At 36.4% G+C, this 20,750-nt stretch overlaps 1 protein-coding gene across 1 annotated transcript in view; it reads left to right on the top strand.

Annotated features, from left to right (window-relative positions):
- Catspere (catsper channel auxiliary subunit epsilon) overlaps positions 1–20,750 on the top strand; it is a 152,673-nt gene that overhangs the window by 83,008 nt on the left and 48,915 nt on the right. The window contains exons 11-13 of the mRNA XM_078024680.1: positions 7,210–7,652; positions 15,941–15,999; positions 17,894–17,969. Coding sequence (XP_077880806.1) covers positions 7,210–7,652; positions 15,941–15,999; positions 17,894–17,969 — 578 coding nt within the window. The remainder of the gene's footprint in view (positions 1–7,209; positions 7,653–15,940; positions 16,000–17,893; positions 17,970–20,750) is intronic.

The raw sequence follows: 20,750 nt of genomic DNA, 5'->3' as shown, positions 1-20,750 counted from the left end.
TGTCTTCACTTGCACAGGGATGAAGATAGAAATTCTGGCAATAATGGCTAAAGAAAAAATTGTGTAACATTCCAGAAGGCACTAAAAGAAAACAATTTTCTTAACAATTTACATTGTCTTGAAGAGAATTATTAAATATAATGAAAAGGAAAGGTGAAAGTAAACAAACAGATCTGTTAACCTCCTTTTTTGTTTACATATTAAAACAATTCTTAACAGTTATTTACCCAATTTAAATTAAACCATTTAAATCACGTGAATAAAAAAAATATTTGGATCCATTTTTTTCATGAGCGCTCATCATATATGATATATGGACATACGTATGTTCAAATGTATAACACAAAACACAAGTGTACACACATAATATAATACATACAACACATAACATAATAGTAAAGGCCTTATAACTTTTTACAGGTAAAATCTCTATTGCAATGTTTAAAAACTCTATAGTCAAAAAAAAAATAGAACTGATCAGCAAAACATTAACCTAGGTCTGTATGAGCTCAAAAAAACAAAATAGAACTTCATGATATGGGAAAGGGCAATAATAAAATAGATATTGAAAAAAGCATCCTGGTTCTGTCGCAGATGTAAGGATAGCCAAATTGGAGTTTTGGATATCAGCTGTTATGGATTTGAGCTAAATCATCTTCTTTTTGGTCTGTAGAAATCGCTTTAGTTAATCTCTCTGGAATCCAAATCGGCTGCTGTTCTTCCTGTGGAAACACACAAACAGGCCCCCGACTCCAGACAATCACTGGGTCAGAACCTTGGTTAATCTCTCTGGAATCCAAATCGCCTGCTGTTCTTCCGGTGGAAACACACAAACATTCTGTTCATGGTTTCTTACCATCTTCATTGTGTGGACAACTTTATTTTCAAGATTATATATTTTGTCTTCATTGTCTGAGGTTCTGTCTTCCAAGTGATTTAATCTGTTGGTGATGCTTTCTATTGATTTTTAAATTTAGTTTATTGTTTTCTGTATTTTAAGGATTTCTGTTTAATATTTTTTCAGAGTCTCTATCTCTTTCTTGAAGTTATTTTTCCTCTTTATTTGCTCTCTTTGTTGGAGTGATCAATTATTGCCTGTATTTGCTCTCTAATCTCTTTGTTGGATGGCCTGTAATGCCTCTCTTATATTTTTCTGTGCTTCACAGATCATTTTAATTATGTGCATTTTGAACTCCTTCTCTGACATTTCATCTACTGTGCTGTCAATAGATTCTATTATTGTAGAAATGCCCCGTTTGTTTGGGGCATTTTCTTCCTTTGTTTTTGTCATGTTGTTCATGTGTCTTCCTCTCTAGTAGTGTGGATCTGAGGTAGTATAGTTTCTATGCTATAATCTTATAGTGTTCCTGCAGGTTACCAATACCTCACCTCCAGTGTAACCAGGACTGCAGGGACCTTGGTTATGGTCTTCCAGGTCCTGGCTATTGTCCTAGACAGAAGCATTGACCCATGTTTTTCAAAAACCTCTATGTTGCTCTTCCAGAGGTAAGTTTGCAGTCACCTTGCATGACCTGTCAGCAGCATTTGAAACAGCTCAGTATGGCCTTTTCTTTTTTTTCACTTGACTTCTAGGAAATAATTGCGGTTCTTTTGTGTGTGATGTTGGTGGAAGAGTCTTCCTTCTACTTCACTGGTTATTTCTCCTCGGCCTCTTTTTTTATCCTGGTCATCATGATTCCTAAATGGAGAAGCATCTTTAGAGTTTGGTCTTCAGATGTCTGAGCTATGTTTACATTCACTTTTTGCCCTGCATCTGGGACCCCTAACCTGATCTCCTTACTTCTCTTTCTAATTGCCTCCTGATACCTTTGCTTAGATGACAAATGGACATCTCAAACTTCACATATCCAAAAATGAGTTCTTGACCCCTCATCCCAACTTCAGCCTGCTCCTTTTACTGTCCTCCTCATCCAGCAAATGGCAGTTTTATTTTTTCAGTCCTATAGGCCACAAATCTTGACCTCATCCTTGAATTCTCCTCCTTCTCATACCATAGCCAATCCATTGGTGAATCCTGTTGGATTTATCTAAAAGGTGTTGTTGTTTGTTTGTTTGTTTTAAATATTTAATTTGAAAACTAACCTTTTTTTTTTTGCTGCTCCCAGTCCAATCCCCATCCTTTCTAGCCCATATATGCAGTAGATTTTATGAAGTCTCTATTACCATTTGTTATGATTTGTATCTAGAATGTGTGTGTGTGTATGTGTGTCTGTGTCCCGTCCCATCCCCCCAATCTTCCCCCCTCCAGCAAGATCAAGCAATATCTAGAATGTTGCAAGTATAGACCCCCCTGTAGCAAGTTTCAAACCAAGTGGATTTGTTGACAGCTAAATGGAATACTGAGAAGTGTAACCTACTTGGAAGAAGGAGGTCCCCCAGGGCATGCCCTGAAGGAGTTAATCCTCTCCTTAGCTCCTCCCCACTCCCCAATTCCTGACTACCATGAACTGAGAAGTTCTGCGGTCCCTTCTGCCATGGTGTTTCTATCTTGGAGTCGTCAACCATGGATTGAATTCTCTAAAACCATGAGCTAAAATAAATCTTTCTTCCTTTAAATTTTCTTCTCAAGTATTTTGGTCACAGCAATAAAAGCTGACTAACACAGAAATTTATATCAAGAAGTAGGGTCATTGTTGTGACTATACCTGACCATGTAGTATATTTTGGAACTAGTTTATGGGAAGAGTTTGAAAAAGTTTGCAGATGGAGGCTGGAGAAGCCTTATAATGTTGTAAGCAGAGCTTAATGGACTATTCTGGTGTAATCTTGGAAGATCAGAATGCCAACAGGAATGTGGACAGTAAAGATTGTGTTCATGAAGTTTCATATGGAAAGGAAGACTCTATTAGGACTAGAGGCCATTTATGTTACACTTTGGCAAAGAAGTTATCTACATTTTATCCATATCCTGAGACTTTGTGTAAGACCAAATTTTCAAAGTGATGAACAATTAATCTGGCTGAGAAATTTTCAAGGCATCACAGCATTCAGGTGGTGGGATGGGTATTTCTGAAAACTTTTAACCAGGTTTCCTGTGAGGATTAGGAGCAAAAAGCAGAAGAGAAGGATTTGAAAAATTTGCAGTAGGCCAGAAAAAAAATGCACATAAAATTGGGGCCAAGAAAGATGTGATTGTTGAAGAGATTAGCACCTCTGAAGAGACACCAAGGACTTTTCAAAGAGACAGTAGAAAAGATGCCTTGAGGGAATTTCAAGAATCAACACGAATCCTCCCACCCCTGCCCCATATCATAGGCTCAAGGGCATAAAACAGAAAACTCATTTGAAAGGTTTTGTTTTAAGAGATAACACAGAGATGCATAGAAAATTATTTCCCCAGGATTTGTTTCATCAGAGGCTAGTGGAGCCATGGTTCAAAGGGTACTGGATACTGTTTGAGCTGGTGGTAGACCTTTGCATCATCCACATAGTGTTGATTTTGCAAAAATGCAAAATACTGGAATTATGGACCATGGAGGCCTCCACCAAGATTTCAAAAGAAGGGCTGGGAGACCAAGCAATGTGTGTCAGGATTGGCATCCCTATAAGAAGTCCCAGAGAGGATTGATTCATGAAGCTGTGAAAGTAAAGTCAAAGCTGCAGTGGAGATACCAGGAATTAAGAGATACCAGGAATGTGAAATATTTACTGAAGAAAGCTGCAGGAAATGAGCAGAGGCCAGGTCAAGAGAAGCCATGAGGGCTGCAAATAGCAAAGCCATAAATGTGGGGTTGCCTTATATCTTTGGATCCCACATCTCACTACTATGTGCCCCAGATGCTGGATACAGAGATATGAGACTTGTTTGTCCTGCTGGGTTTCAGCCTTGATTTGGTCTCATCTCTCCTTTCTATGTCCCTATTCCCTCCCTTTTGGAATGGGAATGTTTGCTCTGTGCCATTGTATGTTGGATTTATGTAGCTTGCTTTAGGAACTCACAGTTAAGAGTTTGCCTTGAGTCTCAGAGGAGACTTTGGATTAGGATTTTTTGTTAGGTCTGTGGTGGCGACTTAGTGGCAACTTAGAACAAAGCAGCCCCTGCCGGAAAAGAACATCAATCAGATGCCGTTGGAAACGCCTGTCAATCAGCCAGATCTTCTGACTAACACCTGTCAATCAGCAGGACTCCTTGGCCAATCCTGGAGTTCAGCCAACTCCCCTGACCAACTCCAAGGGGGCAAGGGACTCTAAGAACACCTTTTCCTGTCCCAAGCCCTTCCCTTCCTGCTGTAAGCCCCATAAAAGTCCAGTCCGGTCGAGCTTCCACGCGGTTTCTCCTCAGACCCTTCCCCTGTTCCCTCTGTGGGTCTGATGAGTTCCGCCCAGGAGTGATATCTAAATAAAGCCTGTTCAGCGGCCCTTTTAAATCTGCCTCCCTTGGCCGCTGCCCGCCCCGCCAGATCTGACATTTTTGAGAATGCTGGAATTGTTAAGTTTACAGGGATTCTTGGAGATGGACTGAATGCACTTTGCATTGTAAGAGAGGCATGAGCCTTTGGGGGATCACAGCAAAATGTTACAGTTTTGATGTGAAATGTCCCCCAAAGTCTCATGTTGTAAGCATAGACCCCAGTGCAGCAAGATTCAGAAGTGGGTCTTTTAGACAATGATTGGATCATGAGAGCTCCTGAATAACTGAATACAATATCAGAGAGTATAACCAATTGAAGGAAGTAAGCTATTGTGGGCTCACCCTGGGTAGGTTTACCTTCTCCCCAGCTCCTTCCCCCACCCACCCACCCTACTTCTCCCACTTTCCAACTGCCACAAGCTGAGCAGATTTCCTCCTCCATGCTATCCTGCCATGATGTTTCTGCCTTGGAACTAGCTGACCACAGACTGGATCCCCTGAAATTATAAACCAAAATAAATCTTTCCTCCTCTAAGTTGTTCTCGTCAGGTATTTTCATCACAGTGGTGAATACTGTCTCTTGCATCCCCATCCTCCACCAAATTATAGTCCATCCAAACCAGAGTGAGACTCTAAAGTATATATTAAATCATTTTATTCCTCTGCTTAAAACTCTTACTAAGGGTGGGTTTGTGGCTCATTGGTAGAGCACTTGCCTAGCATGTGTGAGGCACTGGGTTCAATTCTCAGCACCACATATAAATAAATAAAGTCCATTGACAATTAAGAAAATTAAAAAAAAAAAAACCCTCTTGCCTAGGCTTCCTATTTCACTCAATAAATCCAAAACTCTTACCATGGTCTGAAAATCTGTAAGTGATCTGATCCCTGGACTCAGAAGCTGTTGTCATTATCAGTTCTCCATATCTGCTTTCTCTTTATAATTTTGGTGATCTGTGGCTGCTTCTTAAATGGAATAACTAGGGTATTTGTTTTTAGTCTTTTTCTGTCTTCATTTAAAGCTATAAACAAGAAGAAAGCTATGACTTCTCTATAAACTCTTCATCCCATCAGAATTTACATATAGTGTTCTTACTGTCATTTTCTTCTAAACATTCTTAATTTTCTTTGGTTATTTAGTAATATTTTTAAGTCAGCAGTGTGATCTGCAAAAGGAAATGTGCTATGAACACTTATAGGAAAAGCCTTTAATCAAGATTTATGGGATCAGAAAACAAGGTGTGGAGGAACTGAGTTCTAAATTGAAACAAGGGGTAGAGCATAGATACTAGAAAAATGGAGTTACTGACTGAATGAGGGATTGAGGGAGCATTCCAAGCTGAGAACACAGCACATGAAAAAAGGACTGTTGGCAGAAAGAACATGTATGATTTGTTGAACTGAAATTAATTCAATATGAGTAATAAAGCATGGGGCAAAAAGTGGCAAGAGAAAAACCTTGCTGCATAAATAGGGACCAAGGCTAGGGGTGTGCCTCAGTGGTAGAGGCATGTTTAGCATACATGAAGATCTGGGTATAATCCCTACCATTGAAAATTAGAGAGACCATATTGGTAAACAATTTGGATAATAAATATATTCTTAAAACCACATATGGTTTTATTTTGTGAGGTTTTAAATATTAGCTATCATTACAGTGTATGTATTCCACAATTATTTTTTCATTCAACAAAGATTGTATCATGTCATTCTCCCACATTGCATCTATTTCTGATTAGGTAACTTTGATCAGGACATAATTTATGGCAATGTATTAAAATGTTAATGACTTAGTTTCCAAATGTAAGGTGCATAGGCACAACATATCTCTGATCCTATGGATTCATCCATCTTCCTCCTGTCGACCAGTCATCTCTGGTGTCCTCTGAAAAACACCTCTTGAGGCGTATCTGAAAGAAGATATGCCCCTAAAGGGTATACAAGAGAATGTCACATCTTGAAAGAAAAACCAGTCCAACTATTCTTTTACTTACCCATATGGCAACAAAAACCAAAGAGGGTAAGACACTCACCCTCCATGACCTGCTCTGTCCTATGCACAACACTCTATTAAGGGAGGGAAAGTTGGTTATTACCTGATATGAGTGAACCTGTAGAGGAGGGCTTTGCTTTATAGCATTCCTACTCACTCTCACTCCTATTCCTTCACTCTAATTATATTAGTCTGCTAGGACTGCCAACAAAATACTGTAGGCTAGGTGGCTTGAACAATAGAAATTTATTTTCTCACATCTCTGTCAGTCAGAGATCAAGGTAGTGTCAGCACTGGATTCCTGTGAGACCTCTATTCTGGCTTGCAAACAGCCACTTCCTCACTGTGTCCTCACATAGATTTTCTTCTCTGTGGGCACAGAGAGAGATCCCAGGGTACCTGTGTCCTTGTAAGAGACTTCATTTAATCTTAATTACCACCTTAAAGGACCTACCTCCAAATATAGTCATAATAGGGATTAAGGCTTCAACATATGAATTTAAGGGAAACCCAAATCAGTCTATAACATAATCCTTCCTAATAATACTATTCTTGCCATGCTCTTACTATTACTTGATACATGTAGTTCCAGATCTTTTTCCCCTGTGTAAATGATGCATATTATCACATATCTGGAGGTACAGTACATATAAGGAGAAAATGGCTTCTAGAAGTAGGAAAGAAGTTCTCTAATGCAATGTCAAGTTATGATTCATGATTCCACTCTCTAATTTTCTCAAAGTATATAAAGTGTCATTATGAAAAAAATGTTTAATTAAAAGTACATTTAAATAAAACAGTCTTATATTTGCTTAGAATAAAAAAACTTGTCTCTTTTTTTCAGATTATTATGGAAACATTGTGGTAAAAATGGAAAACAATATAATGTTTTATTTCAAGATTAATATTAGAAAAGCAGTAAAGCTACATTCATGGACACCTAAAGCCACAAAATCATTATTGTTGATTGGTACATCTACTCAAGTATGTCTTGCATATGTTCTTGATGATGGCACAATACAATTAAAAGAATATCCCTTAGATCTGGAAGTAAAAAGTGTAACTCACCTTGAAAAAGATAACTGCCCATACAGGGCATTTCATAATAATATTTCCCATATGTTTTACTTTCTGGACAAGGGAAGTGTCCTGTCCATTTGGGCTCAAATAGTTTATCCAGAAAACTTTGGTCTACATATTATAATGGAACAATATGGCCCAAAAATATTAGAATGGAAAGAAAGCATTAATTATGAAATTGCCTTAGGACACTGCTCTAAAAGTCTGGTAAGTAAATATTTTAATTTTCTTTATTTGATTGTAATAAATACAAATGTATAATATTGACATTTTTACACATAGATTTTTATTCTAGATTTAGCTGGGAAAATGTTGAAACATATATGTGTTTTTTAATAAATTATAATGTGATAAATCATCAATTCCTGAACCACAGTTTTTACTTTCAATATTTAAGGCCTTTCCACCTAAAAACATCCTTTTCAAAACTCTTTTTTGTCACTTATATGGTTCATTTCTGGCTTAGTCCATTTTTAGGTGAATATCTGAGACTGGGTAAGTCATAAAGAATACAAATTTATGTACCTCTCAGTTCTAGAGGTTCCAAAGCTGCAAAGCATGGAGCTGGCATCTGGTGAGGATTTCTTCTGCATCATAACATGGTGGAGGGCAACACATGTGCAAGACAGAGCTAGCTCAACTCTCTTCTTGTAAAGTTACTAATTTCATCATGGAGGTCTCATCCTCATGAGCTCATCTAATCTTAATTACTTCCCAAAGGTCTCACCTCCAAATTACATTATTGTGAATTGGAGGATTATATTTCTAACAAACAAGCTTTTAGGAGACACACTTAAACCAAAGCTTGCCCTGCCCCGGCTCTTTTTGTAGAGTTCTGTTATGTATTATAGTATAACAACCACCTTAAAACTAATGACTTGCAATAACAACCAGTTCAATTCTGTAGGTCAGTCATTAGGCTCTGAGTAGCTGAGCAGTTCTGTTTGTTTCATCTGGGCCCACTCATGTGGCTTTAGTCATCTGATTGTTCATCTAGGACCGGATGATCAAAGACAGCCTTATTGACATGTCATGTGATTGGTGTTAGTACTAACATGTTAGTCTAAGAGGCCTCAGTCCCCTGCTCCACACAGTTTCTCAGTCCTGGCTCCTTTATGTGGCAGTCTCAAGGCAATGTGCAAAGACAAGCAAAAGGTATAAGAATTCCTGGGGTCTAGGTTTGACCACATTCTATTGGTCAAAGCAAGTCACAAAGGCAGCTCTAATTCACAAGATGGGGAAATAGAATCTACCTCTTATACAGTAATAACAATATTACACTGTAAAGAGATGTGTACACAGGAATGGGGGGGAATTATTGCAGTCATCTTTGGAAATAACCTACCATCATAGGTATCAATATACTGTATATATTATTTTATATACTGCTTTTCCAATTAATGTTATAACATGAACAGGTGACATCTTCAGTTTCTTCTCAAGCACTGTATAACAGTGGCAGTTTTTGTTCCCTATTCCCTTTTTTTAGACACAGCTTCTTCAAGCATATACATTTATGCTTTATATATATATATTTATTTGTACATCTTTATATATATATATATATATATATATATATATATATATTAGTTGTATATGGGCACAATACCTTTATTTTATTTAGTTTGGTTTTCGTGTGGTGCTGAGAATTGAGCCCAGTGCCTCACATTTGCTAGGTAAGCGCTCACTCTACCACTGAGAAACAACTCCAGCCCCAATAGTGGACATCTTATGTAATACAATGGAATGGAAAATGTTTCGTTAATTCCAAAGTCAGTTAAAGCAGGGAATCATTGTGTGTGTGTGTGTGTGTGTGTGTGTGTGTGTGTGTGTAATGTCATACACACACACACACCTCACACATAAACATTTCATATTACCTGAAATATATGAATGCACATTAGTCTATCTTTTAATAGAGGACCAAAATCTTTTCTTTGAACTCAGTCTTTTTGAAGTTCCTCGTCTCTTTTCTTACATTGTTCGTAATGCATATCTCTGAGTTCCTATTTCAGTTTCTTTGATAAAAAGAAAATTTCAAAAGCATGTAAAGATACTGACAAAGAAGTGAAAGTTGTAGACTTTTATAATTTTTCCCACTCTTCCACCGTCAGCTCTTGTTCTTACCTAATCTAGCCATTGCTTCAGTGACTTGCTTTATCAAACTCTTCAAGAGAAATCAATTTAGTTCCCCAGGGAAACACTCTACTTTCATTTTATTTTATACTCATTTAATCCATTTTCTTCAGAGTTTGGTATATGTTGTTCCACGATCTCCTGGGTTTGAAAGTCTGGGTTGAAAAATCTACTGAGATATGAATTGGTCTCCCCCTGTATGGGATCTGATTCCTCTCTTTTGCAGCTTTTAAGATTCTATCCTTGTTCTGTATGCTAGGCATTTTCATTATAATGTGCCTTGGTATAGATCTGTTGTAATTTTGTACATTTGGTGTCCTGAAAGCCTCTTGTATTTGGTTTTCCAATTCGTTCTTCATGCTTGGGAAATTTTCTAATATTATCTCATTGAAGAGATTGTACATTCCTTTGTTTTGAAACTCTGAGCCTTCCTCTATCCCAATAACTCTTTGATTTGGTCTTTTGATGCTGTCCCATAATTCTAGTTGTTCTATGATGGTTTCTAACTTTCTTCACTGTGTGATCAACTTTATTTTCCAGATTGTATACTTTGTCTTCATTATCTGATGTTTTTTCTTCCAAGTGATCTAGTCTGTTGGTTATGCTTTCTATTGAGTTTTTTATTTGGTTTATTGTACCCTTCATTTCAATGATTTCTGACTGTTATTTTTTTGAAAGTCCCTATGTCTTTTTTAAAAATTTTTTTATAGTAGATGATACAATATTTTATTTTTATGTGGTGCTGAGGATTGAACCCATTGCCTCACAACAAAGCCAGCCTTCTATCTCTTTCAGGAAGTAATCTTTTGCTACCTGTATTTGCTCACTTATCTCTTTTTTGGAGTGATCAACTTTTGCCTGGATTTGCTCATTTAGGTCATTCTTTAATTCACAGATCATTTTAATTATGAACCTTCTGAACTCCTTCTCTGACATTTCATCAACTTTGCTGTCCATGGGTTCTATTATTATAGTGTCCTGGTTTGTTTGGGGCACTTTCCTCCCTTATTTTTTCATGTTGTCTATGTGTCTTTCTTTCTTGCAGTACGGATCTAAAATATTACAATTTCTACCCTATATTCTTTTTATTTTTATGTGGTGCTGAGGATTGAACCCAGGGCCTCACTTGTGCTAGGCAAGCATTCTACTGCTGAGCCACAATCCTAGCTCTCTTCTTGTAGTAGCTGTGCAGATTGTCTATACCTCACCTCGATGTTGGGCTTCCAGACCCTGCTGGTGTCCCTCAATGTATGCTACTGAATCTAAAGGTGGTGGCAGCCATAGCCAAGGTAACTTGAGATAATAGTTGAAGGGCCCCAAGATGGAAGATGGAAGCAATGTCTTACAGAGATGGGGCTGAAAGGGTGGACCTCACACTATCTTTGGGATGCCTGCTCGGACATGCACCTGCTTCTAGACCCTGTTGTCCAAAAGTTAGGGGTTACGATGTGGGGAAGGCTATGGTGGTGACTGCAGTGTCCCAAGCTGCAAGTGTTTTAGGCTTAGGCTCACAGGTGGGAGGGGGGAAGGTACTTGGACCTACCCTGGACCTGGGTCCTATGCAAGTTGGTATGGGCAGATCTGAGCTGCTGGGCTTGACCTCCCACTGGTTTGAAGAGGTGGTTCTGTGCCACAGGCTGGACTCAGGCAGGTGCCTGCAGGTGGAGGGGTGGACCCAGGCCTAATGTGAGCCTGGGTCCTGCACAGGCTGGTGTGGGCGGATCTGGGCTTGGCCTGGCTTCCCAGTAGTCTGCTGGTCTAAAGAGGTGGTCCTGTGCCTCGGGTAGGTGTGTGCCCCACTGGTGGAGGGGATGGACCCCGACCTACTGTAAATCCTGGGTCCCTCGAAGGCTGGTGTCTTGACTATTTGTTTTCTATCTGACCCCTTTGTTCTTTCTTTTTCCACTTTTTCTGCATTCTTTTTTTTTATTTAATATTTTTATGGTTCCATTATATTTTATGTGAGACATTTTAGCTATTGCTATTTGTTTTGTTGGTTGGTTGCTTTAGAATTTATGGTACATCTTCACCTACCTTCTGTCTACCTTCCAAACCATATCACTTCATGAATAGTTTAAAAGCTTTGTAATGGTATACTTCCATTTTTTCAAGTCCTGTGTGCTATTGATGTCATAATGTATGAATATTTTCAGTGTTTATTGATGTCATACATTTTACTTCTACATATTTTATGAACTTCACAATGCATTACTGTTATTTCTGCTTTACATAGTCAATTGTCTTTTCATAGAGACTTAATTAACAAAAAAGCATTTTATATTTATGCATGAATTTGTTTTTTCAGACAGGGCCTCCCTGAGTTGCTGAGGTTGGCCTCAAACTTGCAGTCCTCCTGCCTCAGCCTTCCAAGTCACTAGGATTATAGGCATGCACCACTGTACCTGGTTAAAATTTAAAAATCTCCTTTAATTTTAACCTTTCTTTTGTCTTATATTTTAGATATATTCCCTATAAGTAACACATATTTATGTTTTTTAATTTTTTTCTATTTTTATCCAATCTGAAATATTTGACTTTTATCCGTAGTATTTAATCTATTTACATTCATTGCAATAAATGCCATATTTGGTGATTTGCCTTCCACTTATTTTATATTCTTTTTTTTTCAATCTTTTTACATACCTTTTATCATTTCATTTTCCTCCTACTTCTAGTTTAGCAGTTACATACTCTATGTTTATAATCAGGTTTCCTTAGAAATTTTGACATAAATATTTAATTTATACAAGTCCAAATTTAAATATTTTACTCTTTCCCATACTCATGTTATCATAGTCATAGATTTTTAATCCTATTTTATTTTTATACTAGTAGATAATTTTATTATGATTTTATACAGCAGTGTGTATTTACCCTATCTTCAAAAAAAAAAATTGTGCCCCCATCCTGTATTTCTTTTCTTTTGCTTTAGGTACATAGCGAGCAGCTATTTGTGATTAAATACTCAATATTTTTTTGTCTGAAGACATATTCATTCTTGAAAAACATTTTTATGGCTATAGAGCACATTAAAAATATCATTTTTTGGCCTGCATTGTTACTGTTGAGATATCATGTGTAATCTTAACTTTCATCCCTCAGAGAGCTTTTAAAATTTTGTTCTTTGCTTTCTGTAGCTTTACTGTAATGTGTATAGATTTGAGTTTCTGTACTTTTACACTGCTTAGAATTTCTTAGGCTACTTTAATATGTAGATCATCATTTTCATCAGATAGCTTGTCACATACTGTCTGTACCTCTTTCTCCTTCTTCTTCTCTTCTATAATATCAGTTAGTCATGTTAAACTTCCTCAATCAATTTCCCACGAGCCTTTAACTCTCTTTCTATATTGTTCATCCTTTCCTCTCTCTAGAATATATTCCTATAGTTTCTTCTGATCAGTCTCCCACTTTAGAGCTTTTTTTTTGTTGCTGCTGTTTTACTTAATTTTGGTTATGCCTAATCTGCTGCCAAAATTATATTTGACATTTAAAAAATTATTTTTTTATTAAAATTATAGTTGCATACTCAATTTGATTATTTTTAACTATTAAAAGATCTATTTATTGTTTTAAAATAAATACACTGACATTAATGTTTCTTCCACAGTGGAGATATTTTCTTTTTCTTTTTTTTTTTAATATCTTGATTTTATTTACTTATTTTTATGTGGAGCTGAGGATCGAACCCAGGGCCTTGCACGTGCTAGGCGAGCACTCTACCACTAAGCCATAACTCCAGCCTCAGTCCAGATATTTTCAATTTTGTCATTTATTTCTGCAAAACCATTTCTTCATTATTTTTAAGTAGAGGATTGCATTCATAGAATATATTTTTAAATAGTTCCATAATGTAGATATATTTTATTATGTAAAATAATATGCATATATGTAGGTTGAATTGCCAACCCAAATTTGAGCATAATTTTTCTCTTTTTTTTTTTCTTCTTCTTCTGTGAAGAGCCTGTTTAGTTTCTTTGCCCATTTATCAATTGGGTTCTTTGTTTTTTTGTTGTTGTGGGGGTGGGGTTGATTTGGGGGTTGTGTGTGTGTGTGTGTGTGTGTGTGTGTGTGTGTTAAGTTTTTTGAGTTCTTTATATATTCTGGAGATTAATGCTGTGTCTGAGATGCAGACAGCAAAGATATTTTCCCATTCTGAAGGCTCTCTCCTCATGCTCTTCGTTATTTCCTTTGCTATGAAGAAACTTTTTAGTTTGATAACATCCCACTTATTTCCCACTTATTGGTTCTTAATTTTGCTTCCTGTGCTTTAGGATTCTTATTGAGGAATTTGGTTCCTAAGATGATATGATGGAGCTTTGGGCCTACTTTTTTTTCTAGTAGGTGCATGGTCTCTGGTCTAATGCCTAGATACTGGATCCTCTTTGAGTCAAGTTTTGTGATTTAATTTCATTAGGGGTTTAATTTCATTTTGCTACATATGGATTTCCAGTTTTCTCAGCATCATTTGTTGAAAGGATTATCTTTTCTCCAATGTATGTTTATGATGCCTTTGTCTAGTACAAGATAACTATATTTATGTGAGTTTGTCTCTGTATCTTCTAGTCTGTTCCATTGGTCTTCTTGTCTGTTTTGTTAGCAATACCATGCTGTTTTATTACTGTAGCTTTTGTAGTGTAATTTAAGGAATGGTGTTATAATGCCTCTCACTTCACTTATGTTACTGAGGATTGCTTTGGCTATTCTGGGCCTCTTATTTTTCCAGGTGAATTTTGTGGCTGCTTTCTATTTCTATGAAGAACTACATTGGAATTTTAATAGGAACTGCATTAAATCTGTATAGTGCTTTTGAAAATATGGCCATTTTGACAATGTTAATTCTGCCTATCCAAGAACATAGGAGATCTTTCCATCTTCTAAGGTCTTCTTCAATTTCTTTCTTTAGTTTCTATAGTTTTTATTGTACAGGTTTGTTAGATTGATTTCCAAATTTTTTTTTAGGTTATTGTGAATGGGATAGTTTTCCTAATTTCTCCTTCAGTTGACTTATCAGTGACTTATAGGAATACAATTGATTTATTGGTGTTAATTTTATAACCTGCTACTTTACTGAATTTATTTATGAGTTCTAGAAGTTTTCTGATAAGAGTTTTGGGGGGTCTTCTAAATATGGAATTATGTTCTTAGCAAATAAGGGTAGTTTGAGTTCTTCTTTTCCTATTTGTATCCCTTTAATTTCTTTCTTCTGTTTAATTGCTCTAGGTAGAGTTTCCAGGACTATGTTGAATAGAAGTGGTGAAAGAGGGTATCCATGTCTTCTTCCAGTTTTGAGAGGGAATGCCTTCAGTTTTTCTCCATTTAGAATAATGTTAGCCTTGGGTTTAGCATATATAGCTTTTACACTGTTGAGGCATGTTCCTACTGATCCTAGTTTTTCCTAGTGTTTTGAGCATGAATGGATGCTGTATTTTGTGAAATGCTCTTTATGCATCCCTTGAGATAATCATGTGATTCTTACCTTTAAGTCTATTGATGTGGTGAATTACATTTATTGATTTCCATATGTTGTACCAACCTTGCACCCTGTTGAGCATAATTTAAATGACAAGAATAATTGAAGCTTGGAAACTATAGCTACATTTCACTAAAGACAATATAAAATTTTGGGTGCCTAATTATAAGCAAGAGCATTTTTGTAAGGTTACTTACAAAAAAGCAATATAGGGATGTAACTATTTCCCTTAATATACTTTAGAAATGTATGGCTTATTATTTTTTGCCTCTACTATAATGTATTCTGCAAATGTTTTTTTTTTTAATGCTGAGCCAACAGCAACCTTATGGAATGCTAAAGATTGAAATGAAACATAATCCAGAGGGAAGAAAACAGCCAGAATATATGCAAAAGGCAGATTAACATTGTAAAAACTACTCAAAAACAACAGAGGAAATTATCAGGCAAATAATTACACGGCAAACTACAGATAGGATAAACAACCAAATCAAAGAAGAAATGCTTCAGAGACAAGATTATTAAAAAACAGATGAAAAATTAAAGTCTTCTAAGCTCCAGAAATGAATGAAAAATAAAAATAAGAGAAAATTCAAATGAGGGGGGGATAGCAGAAATATAAATTAAAAAACTAAGATAATAAAATATTTAAAGGGAAAATAACAAAAATGTAACTAAGTTGATTAAGGTGTACCTAATTAGAATTTGTGAAGTGGAAAAGAAATTTGAAAGAATGCTAAGTATATCATTTTTCTTTTTTAAAGAAAGATTTAAATATATCTTGAAAGAATATATTGTCATACACAGATGTGGAGACAAAATGCTACTAAAGTAGAATCCTAATCCCTAATTCTGCTTTACATAAACTTAAATTTTCTTTTTTTAGGCAATAGCCTTTTCTCAGAGTGTAAATTATGAGGCAGTAGATGATTACCACAAACTCCAGTAAGTATGACTTTTTAAAGAACTTTTAGACATATTACTTGGATTATAGGTATTACTTTATTTAAATGACCTTATATCCTTTAAAATACCAAATTTCCTTTTAAAGTCTAGATATATATATAATTAGTATTTAGCGGCATGAAAATATGGAATACTCCTTGTAGTTCAATGGAAGGTTCTCATTTGCCCTAGTGAAATGAATAAAACAGACTTGCATTAGTCAACTTTCTATTTGTAACAAAATACCTGAGGCAATTAACTCACCAAAAGAAAAGGTATATTTCAGCTCATTGTACTGGAGGTTCAAGTCTGTGATTGAATGACCTCATTGCTTTTGAGACTCTAGCTTGCAGTATATCATGTCAGGAGCATGTGGTAGAACAAGCCTTTTAACACATGAGCAAGGCAACAAAGAAATCAGGGTACCCCCTTGAAATATGCCCCTCATGTCCTAGGGACCTCCAAAAAAGATTGACTTTCTAAAGGTCCACTACCTCCAAATATTGTCTTTTTGGGAACCAAGCCTGTTAACACATGGTCCTTTGAGAGATGTGTTATGGTTTGGATGTGCTGTACTCACATGTGAGACAGTGAAAGAAGGTTCAGAGGAGTATTGATTGGGTTGTAAGAATCTTAACCCAATCAGTGGTTTAATGCCCTTATTGATAGGGATTAACTGAGTGGTAATTGAAGGGGTAGGGTGTGGCTGGAGGAGGTGGGAATTGGGGTGAGACTTTGGGTATATATTTATATCTGGCAAGTGGGCTCTTTCTGCTTCCTGAACCACATAAGCCACTTCCCTCTGCCACACTCTTCCACCATGATGTTTCTGTCTCACCTGGAGCCCTGAGGAATGGAGGCAGCTGTCAATGAATTGAGACCTCTGAAACCATGAGCCCTCAAATAAATGCTTCCTCTGCTACAATTGTGCTGGTCAGGTCATTTAGTCACAGCAGCGAAAAAGCTAACTGAAACAGGATACTTAACCAAACTATAGCAAGATTATTTTTTAGTTCAATAACTTCTAAGCATGTTTATCCCTAATTTCCATCTCAAAATCTCTTTATACTATCCTCAAGCAAAAACTGGCACTCTAATTTTTATCCTTCAAATGTTTTTGGTTTTTGGTTCTGTGAATTACGAGAATTAGATTCCAAGAGAATGCACATCAAACTGCCCAGGATATTTTGTTCTATTTTGGTTTTATTATTATTATTATTATTATTATTATTATTATTTTGGAATGTAAACCCTTAGCAGGGGGTAAGATATGAACCAATCTTTCAAAATGTCATTTTCTGTCATTAATGAGCCCTCACATTTGACCTGAATACCAAAAGATTCATGTGTACTTGATGGTCAGATAAGACATATGTCTGACGTCCCTTTGTATTAGTCAGATCCTACTAGGCAACTTAATGTGATTCAGAAAGCTAAGTACACTTTTTTGTCACAAAGGTGTTATCAGTTCAAGGGAAAACATATATAGGGGCTAGAGGAGGAATTGCTGCAGTGGCTACCATCTTGTAATATCATCGAAAGCAGGCAGGTCAAGATGTCACCCACATAACCCAAATGTCCAGTGACATTCATGAAATAAGGGGTGGGGATTTGACGTGCTGACAGGATTCTCATTTGTCTCCCATTGTACCAACCATCTGGTGACTATAACATGGGTTACACCAAGAGATGGGAGCTACTTCATGATATGACCACATTTCAGAGCTGCCTGCACAGAAGCAGCCACCAGTTACCACTGGCACCACCCTCCAGGCTGTAAGGAGGTTCAGTCACATCATGTACATAGACTTTGCATTTGCTATACAGAAAGACAGAGTCATGTTACCACATTCGTGATTCTTAATAATTTGCATGGATTGATTGTTTTTCTTAGAGAGGAGAACATGGGTATTGTGCTTATTCAACTTCGACCTAGTGAATATGCAAAAACGTGCCCAATAGCCCAAAAGGTAAGTGACAAAGGTTGAAGATCAAAAACTTTACTCCAAAAATGTGTAGGTGGTAAACTAAGTAATACAATAAGTCATACATATTACCTCCATAATGATACCACTCCCCTCTACTTAGCAACATTTTGCAATGTTTCACTATAAAGGCAGCATTATTTTATTTTATTTTTTAAATTTTGGCACACTTTTTTTTTAGTTGTAGTTGGACACAATACCTTTATTTTGTTTATTATTGTAATGTGTTGCTGAGGATGGAACCCAGTACCTCACATGTGTTAGGTAAATACTCTATGGTTAAACCTTATTTTACTTTAAAAGCAAAAACACAATTTCTGCTTTCTATGAGTTTATCATCTAATGTAGGAAATATTAACATACACAAAAGTATAGAATTATTTGTTTTTGAAGTTTTGTAGATAAACTATGTAAAGGATAACTGAAATTGATGGGAATAAATAAAGTTGGGTATGGTTTGTCAAAGAAGTCTGCCCGTCATGTCCATATTTATCTCGCATTTAATCATTCAATAAAATTCAAGTATTTCTTCATTCAAAAACATCTATTATATACCTGTATTCTGTGTTTCACTCTGTGTGCTAGGTAATAGGAGTTACAAAGATGAAAATATAGAGTGCATTCCCTAGAGGTAGAGAATATGGTGTAACAGTTATCAAATAGCCCATGGGAAAGAGAACAATTTTGATTGGGAAGGGAAAGGTCAAAAGAAACCAATACATAAATGACTAAAATGACCATCGAGAGGGGCTAGGGTTGTTACTCAGTGGTAGAGCGTTTGCCTAGCACATGAGAGGATTCGATCCTTAGCAACACATAAAAATAAATGAATAAAATAAAGGTATTGTGTCCATCTACAACTAAAAAAAATTTTTTAAATGACCATTGAGAATAAATTAAAACAACATGACAAGGCAGAGCCATAATTATTATGAGGTTAAATATAAACGTCTCTCAGTTGAAGGATACTAATAAAAGTCATGACTCCCTGATTGAAACGTTGGCAGTTCTTCGGTTCTTATGAGTAAATCCAAAGAATATAGCACTCATCCACTTTATTCTCAAATCTTGCTGTCTTTTTAAGCTTTTTTTTTTTTTTTTTTTTTTTTTTTGGTACTGGGTATTGAACCCAGGATCATTGAGCTGCATCTCAAGTCTTTTATTTTTTATTTTGAAATGGGGTCTCACTACTTAACCTGTATATTACTTTTTAAGCAACATAAATCTAAACATTTACTATTTGGGTAAGTCATTTGGCATTTTGAATGGTTTCTAAGGACATTTACCTAATGATAGAAAATAGTCTTTCGACTTTAAATATAATGTGTACCAGCTGTTGGGTACAACCTCTCAGCAAAGCCTCACAAAATTCTGATTTTCATATTCATTCTACTCTGCTCTTTCTGGAAAAAGATTAAATTTGTTAAAAGGAGATGTTAACTATTGGTACTAACAGTAGGGGTGAATTTGGGCATAAGTGCAATACATCAGGGCCTAGTGGGTGGTGCATACCTGTAGTCCCAGCTACTTGGGAGGTTGTAGGATAATCACTTGAGTTCAGGAGACTAGCCTGGACAACATAGTGAAGCACTGTCTCAACACACACACACACACACACACACACACACACACACACTCACACACACTCCCCTCCTCCTCTCTCATCACATCAGACTCCAGTAGGGTTTTATTTGTTTTAATATTACCTTTTCCATATCAAATACCTTCTTTGAGCATTTTTCAGTCTATGAAACAAGGCATCATGGTACAGCATGTCTACATGATGCCAATGTTGGATTTTTTTTTTTTTTAAAGAAAGAGTGAGAGGGGAGAGAGAGAGAGAGAGAGAGAATTTTTTTTTTTAACATTTATTTTTCAGTTCTCGGCGGACACAACATCTTTGTTGGTATGTGGTGCTGAGGATCGAACCCAGGCCGCACGCATGCCAGGCGAGTGCGCTACCGCTTGAGCCACATCCCCAGCCCCCAATGTTGGATTTTTACACTTGCTTTTCTCCACAGAATCCCAAAGTTTACTTACAGGAAACATAGGTTATGTTAACAAAGCATCTCACAATCCTGTGGCAGGCACTATATTAATTTTTTTAATGTATTATGCTATAGTATCCACAAGTAGTTTGTTTCAAAAATGAAAGAGTGAAAATGGGCATTTCTTTAAAAAAGCAGTTATGAATATGTTTAAGATAAATATCCACAGAACTAGGTGGGGTTCATTAATAGTTGGCCTTTTGGCTCTGCTCCTTTGGATACAGAGTACTGCTACTTAAATCAGGAATAACCAAGTTACATGATGCTACTCAATACCCTGAGAGGTAAATTTCTGGTTTACCAAAGTGAAAAGAATGTCAAATTAGTAGGCAGTTCAATTATAGAAACCTGGTAGCTGAGTCAAAGTGCAAGCTGAAAGTGTGGAGTTGATAGTCTTGGTTGTAGAACTGCATGTAAAAGAAGAGATGGGATCAGCTCCCTGAGATACTAACATAAGAAAGTAGAGAACCAACTTTTGGGCTTTCTGAGCAATAAAGATGAAAAAAAAAAAAAACAGTGATCAAAGAAAAAGAAGGAAAACAGCACAGACTAGTATGTAATAGACCAATTAAAAGGTTATTAATAGGTTGAGCATCCCAAACTTAAAACCTTAAAATCTAAAATGTTCCAAAATCCAAAACTTTCTGAATGCTAACATGACAACTAGGAACAGAAAAATCCACACCAGATCTCACATGATGGGTCCAGTCAAAATGCA

This window comes from Ictidomys tridecemlineatus, chromosome 10 (assembly GCF_052094955.1).
Source record: "Ictidomys tridecemlineatus isolate mIctTri1 chromosome 10, mIctTri1.hap1, whole genome shotgun sequence".
In the NCBI taxonomy this organism is placed as follows: Eukaryota; Metazoa; Chordata; class Mammalia; order Rodentia; family Sciuridae; genus Ictidomys; species Ictidomys tridecemlineatus.
This window is presented reverse-complemented; position numbering and strand designations above follow the sequence as displayed.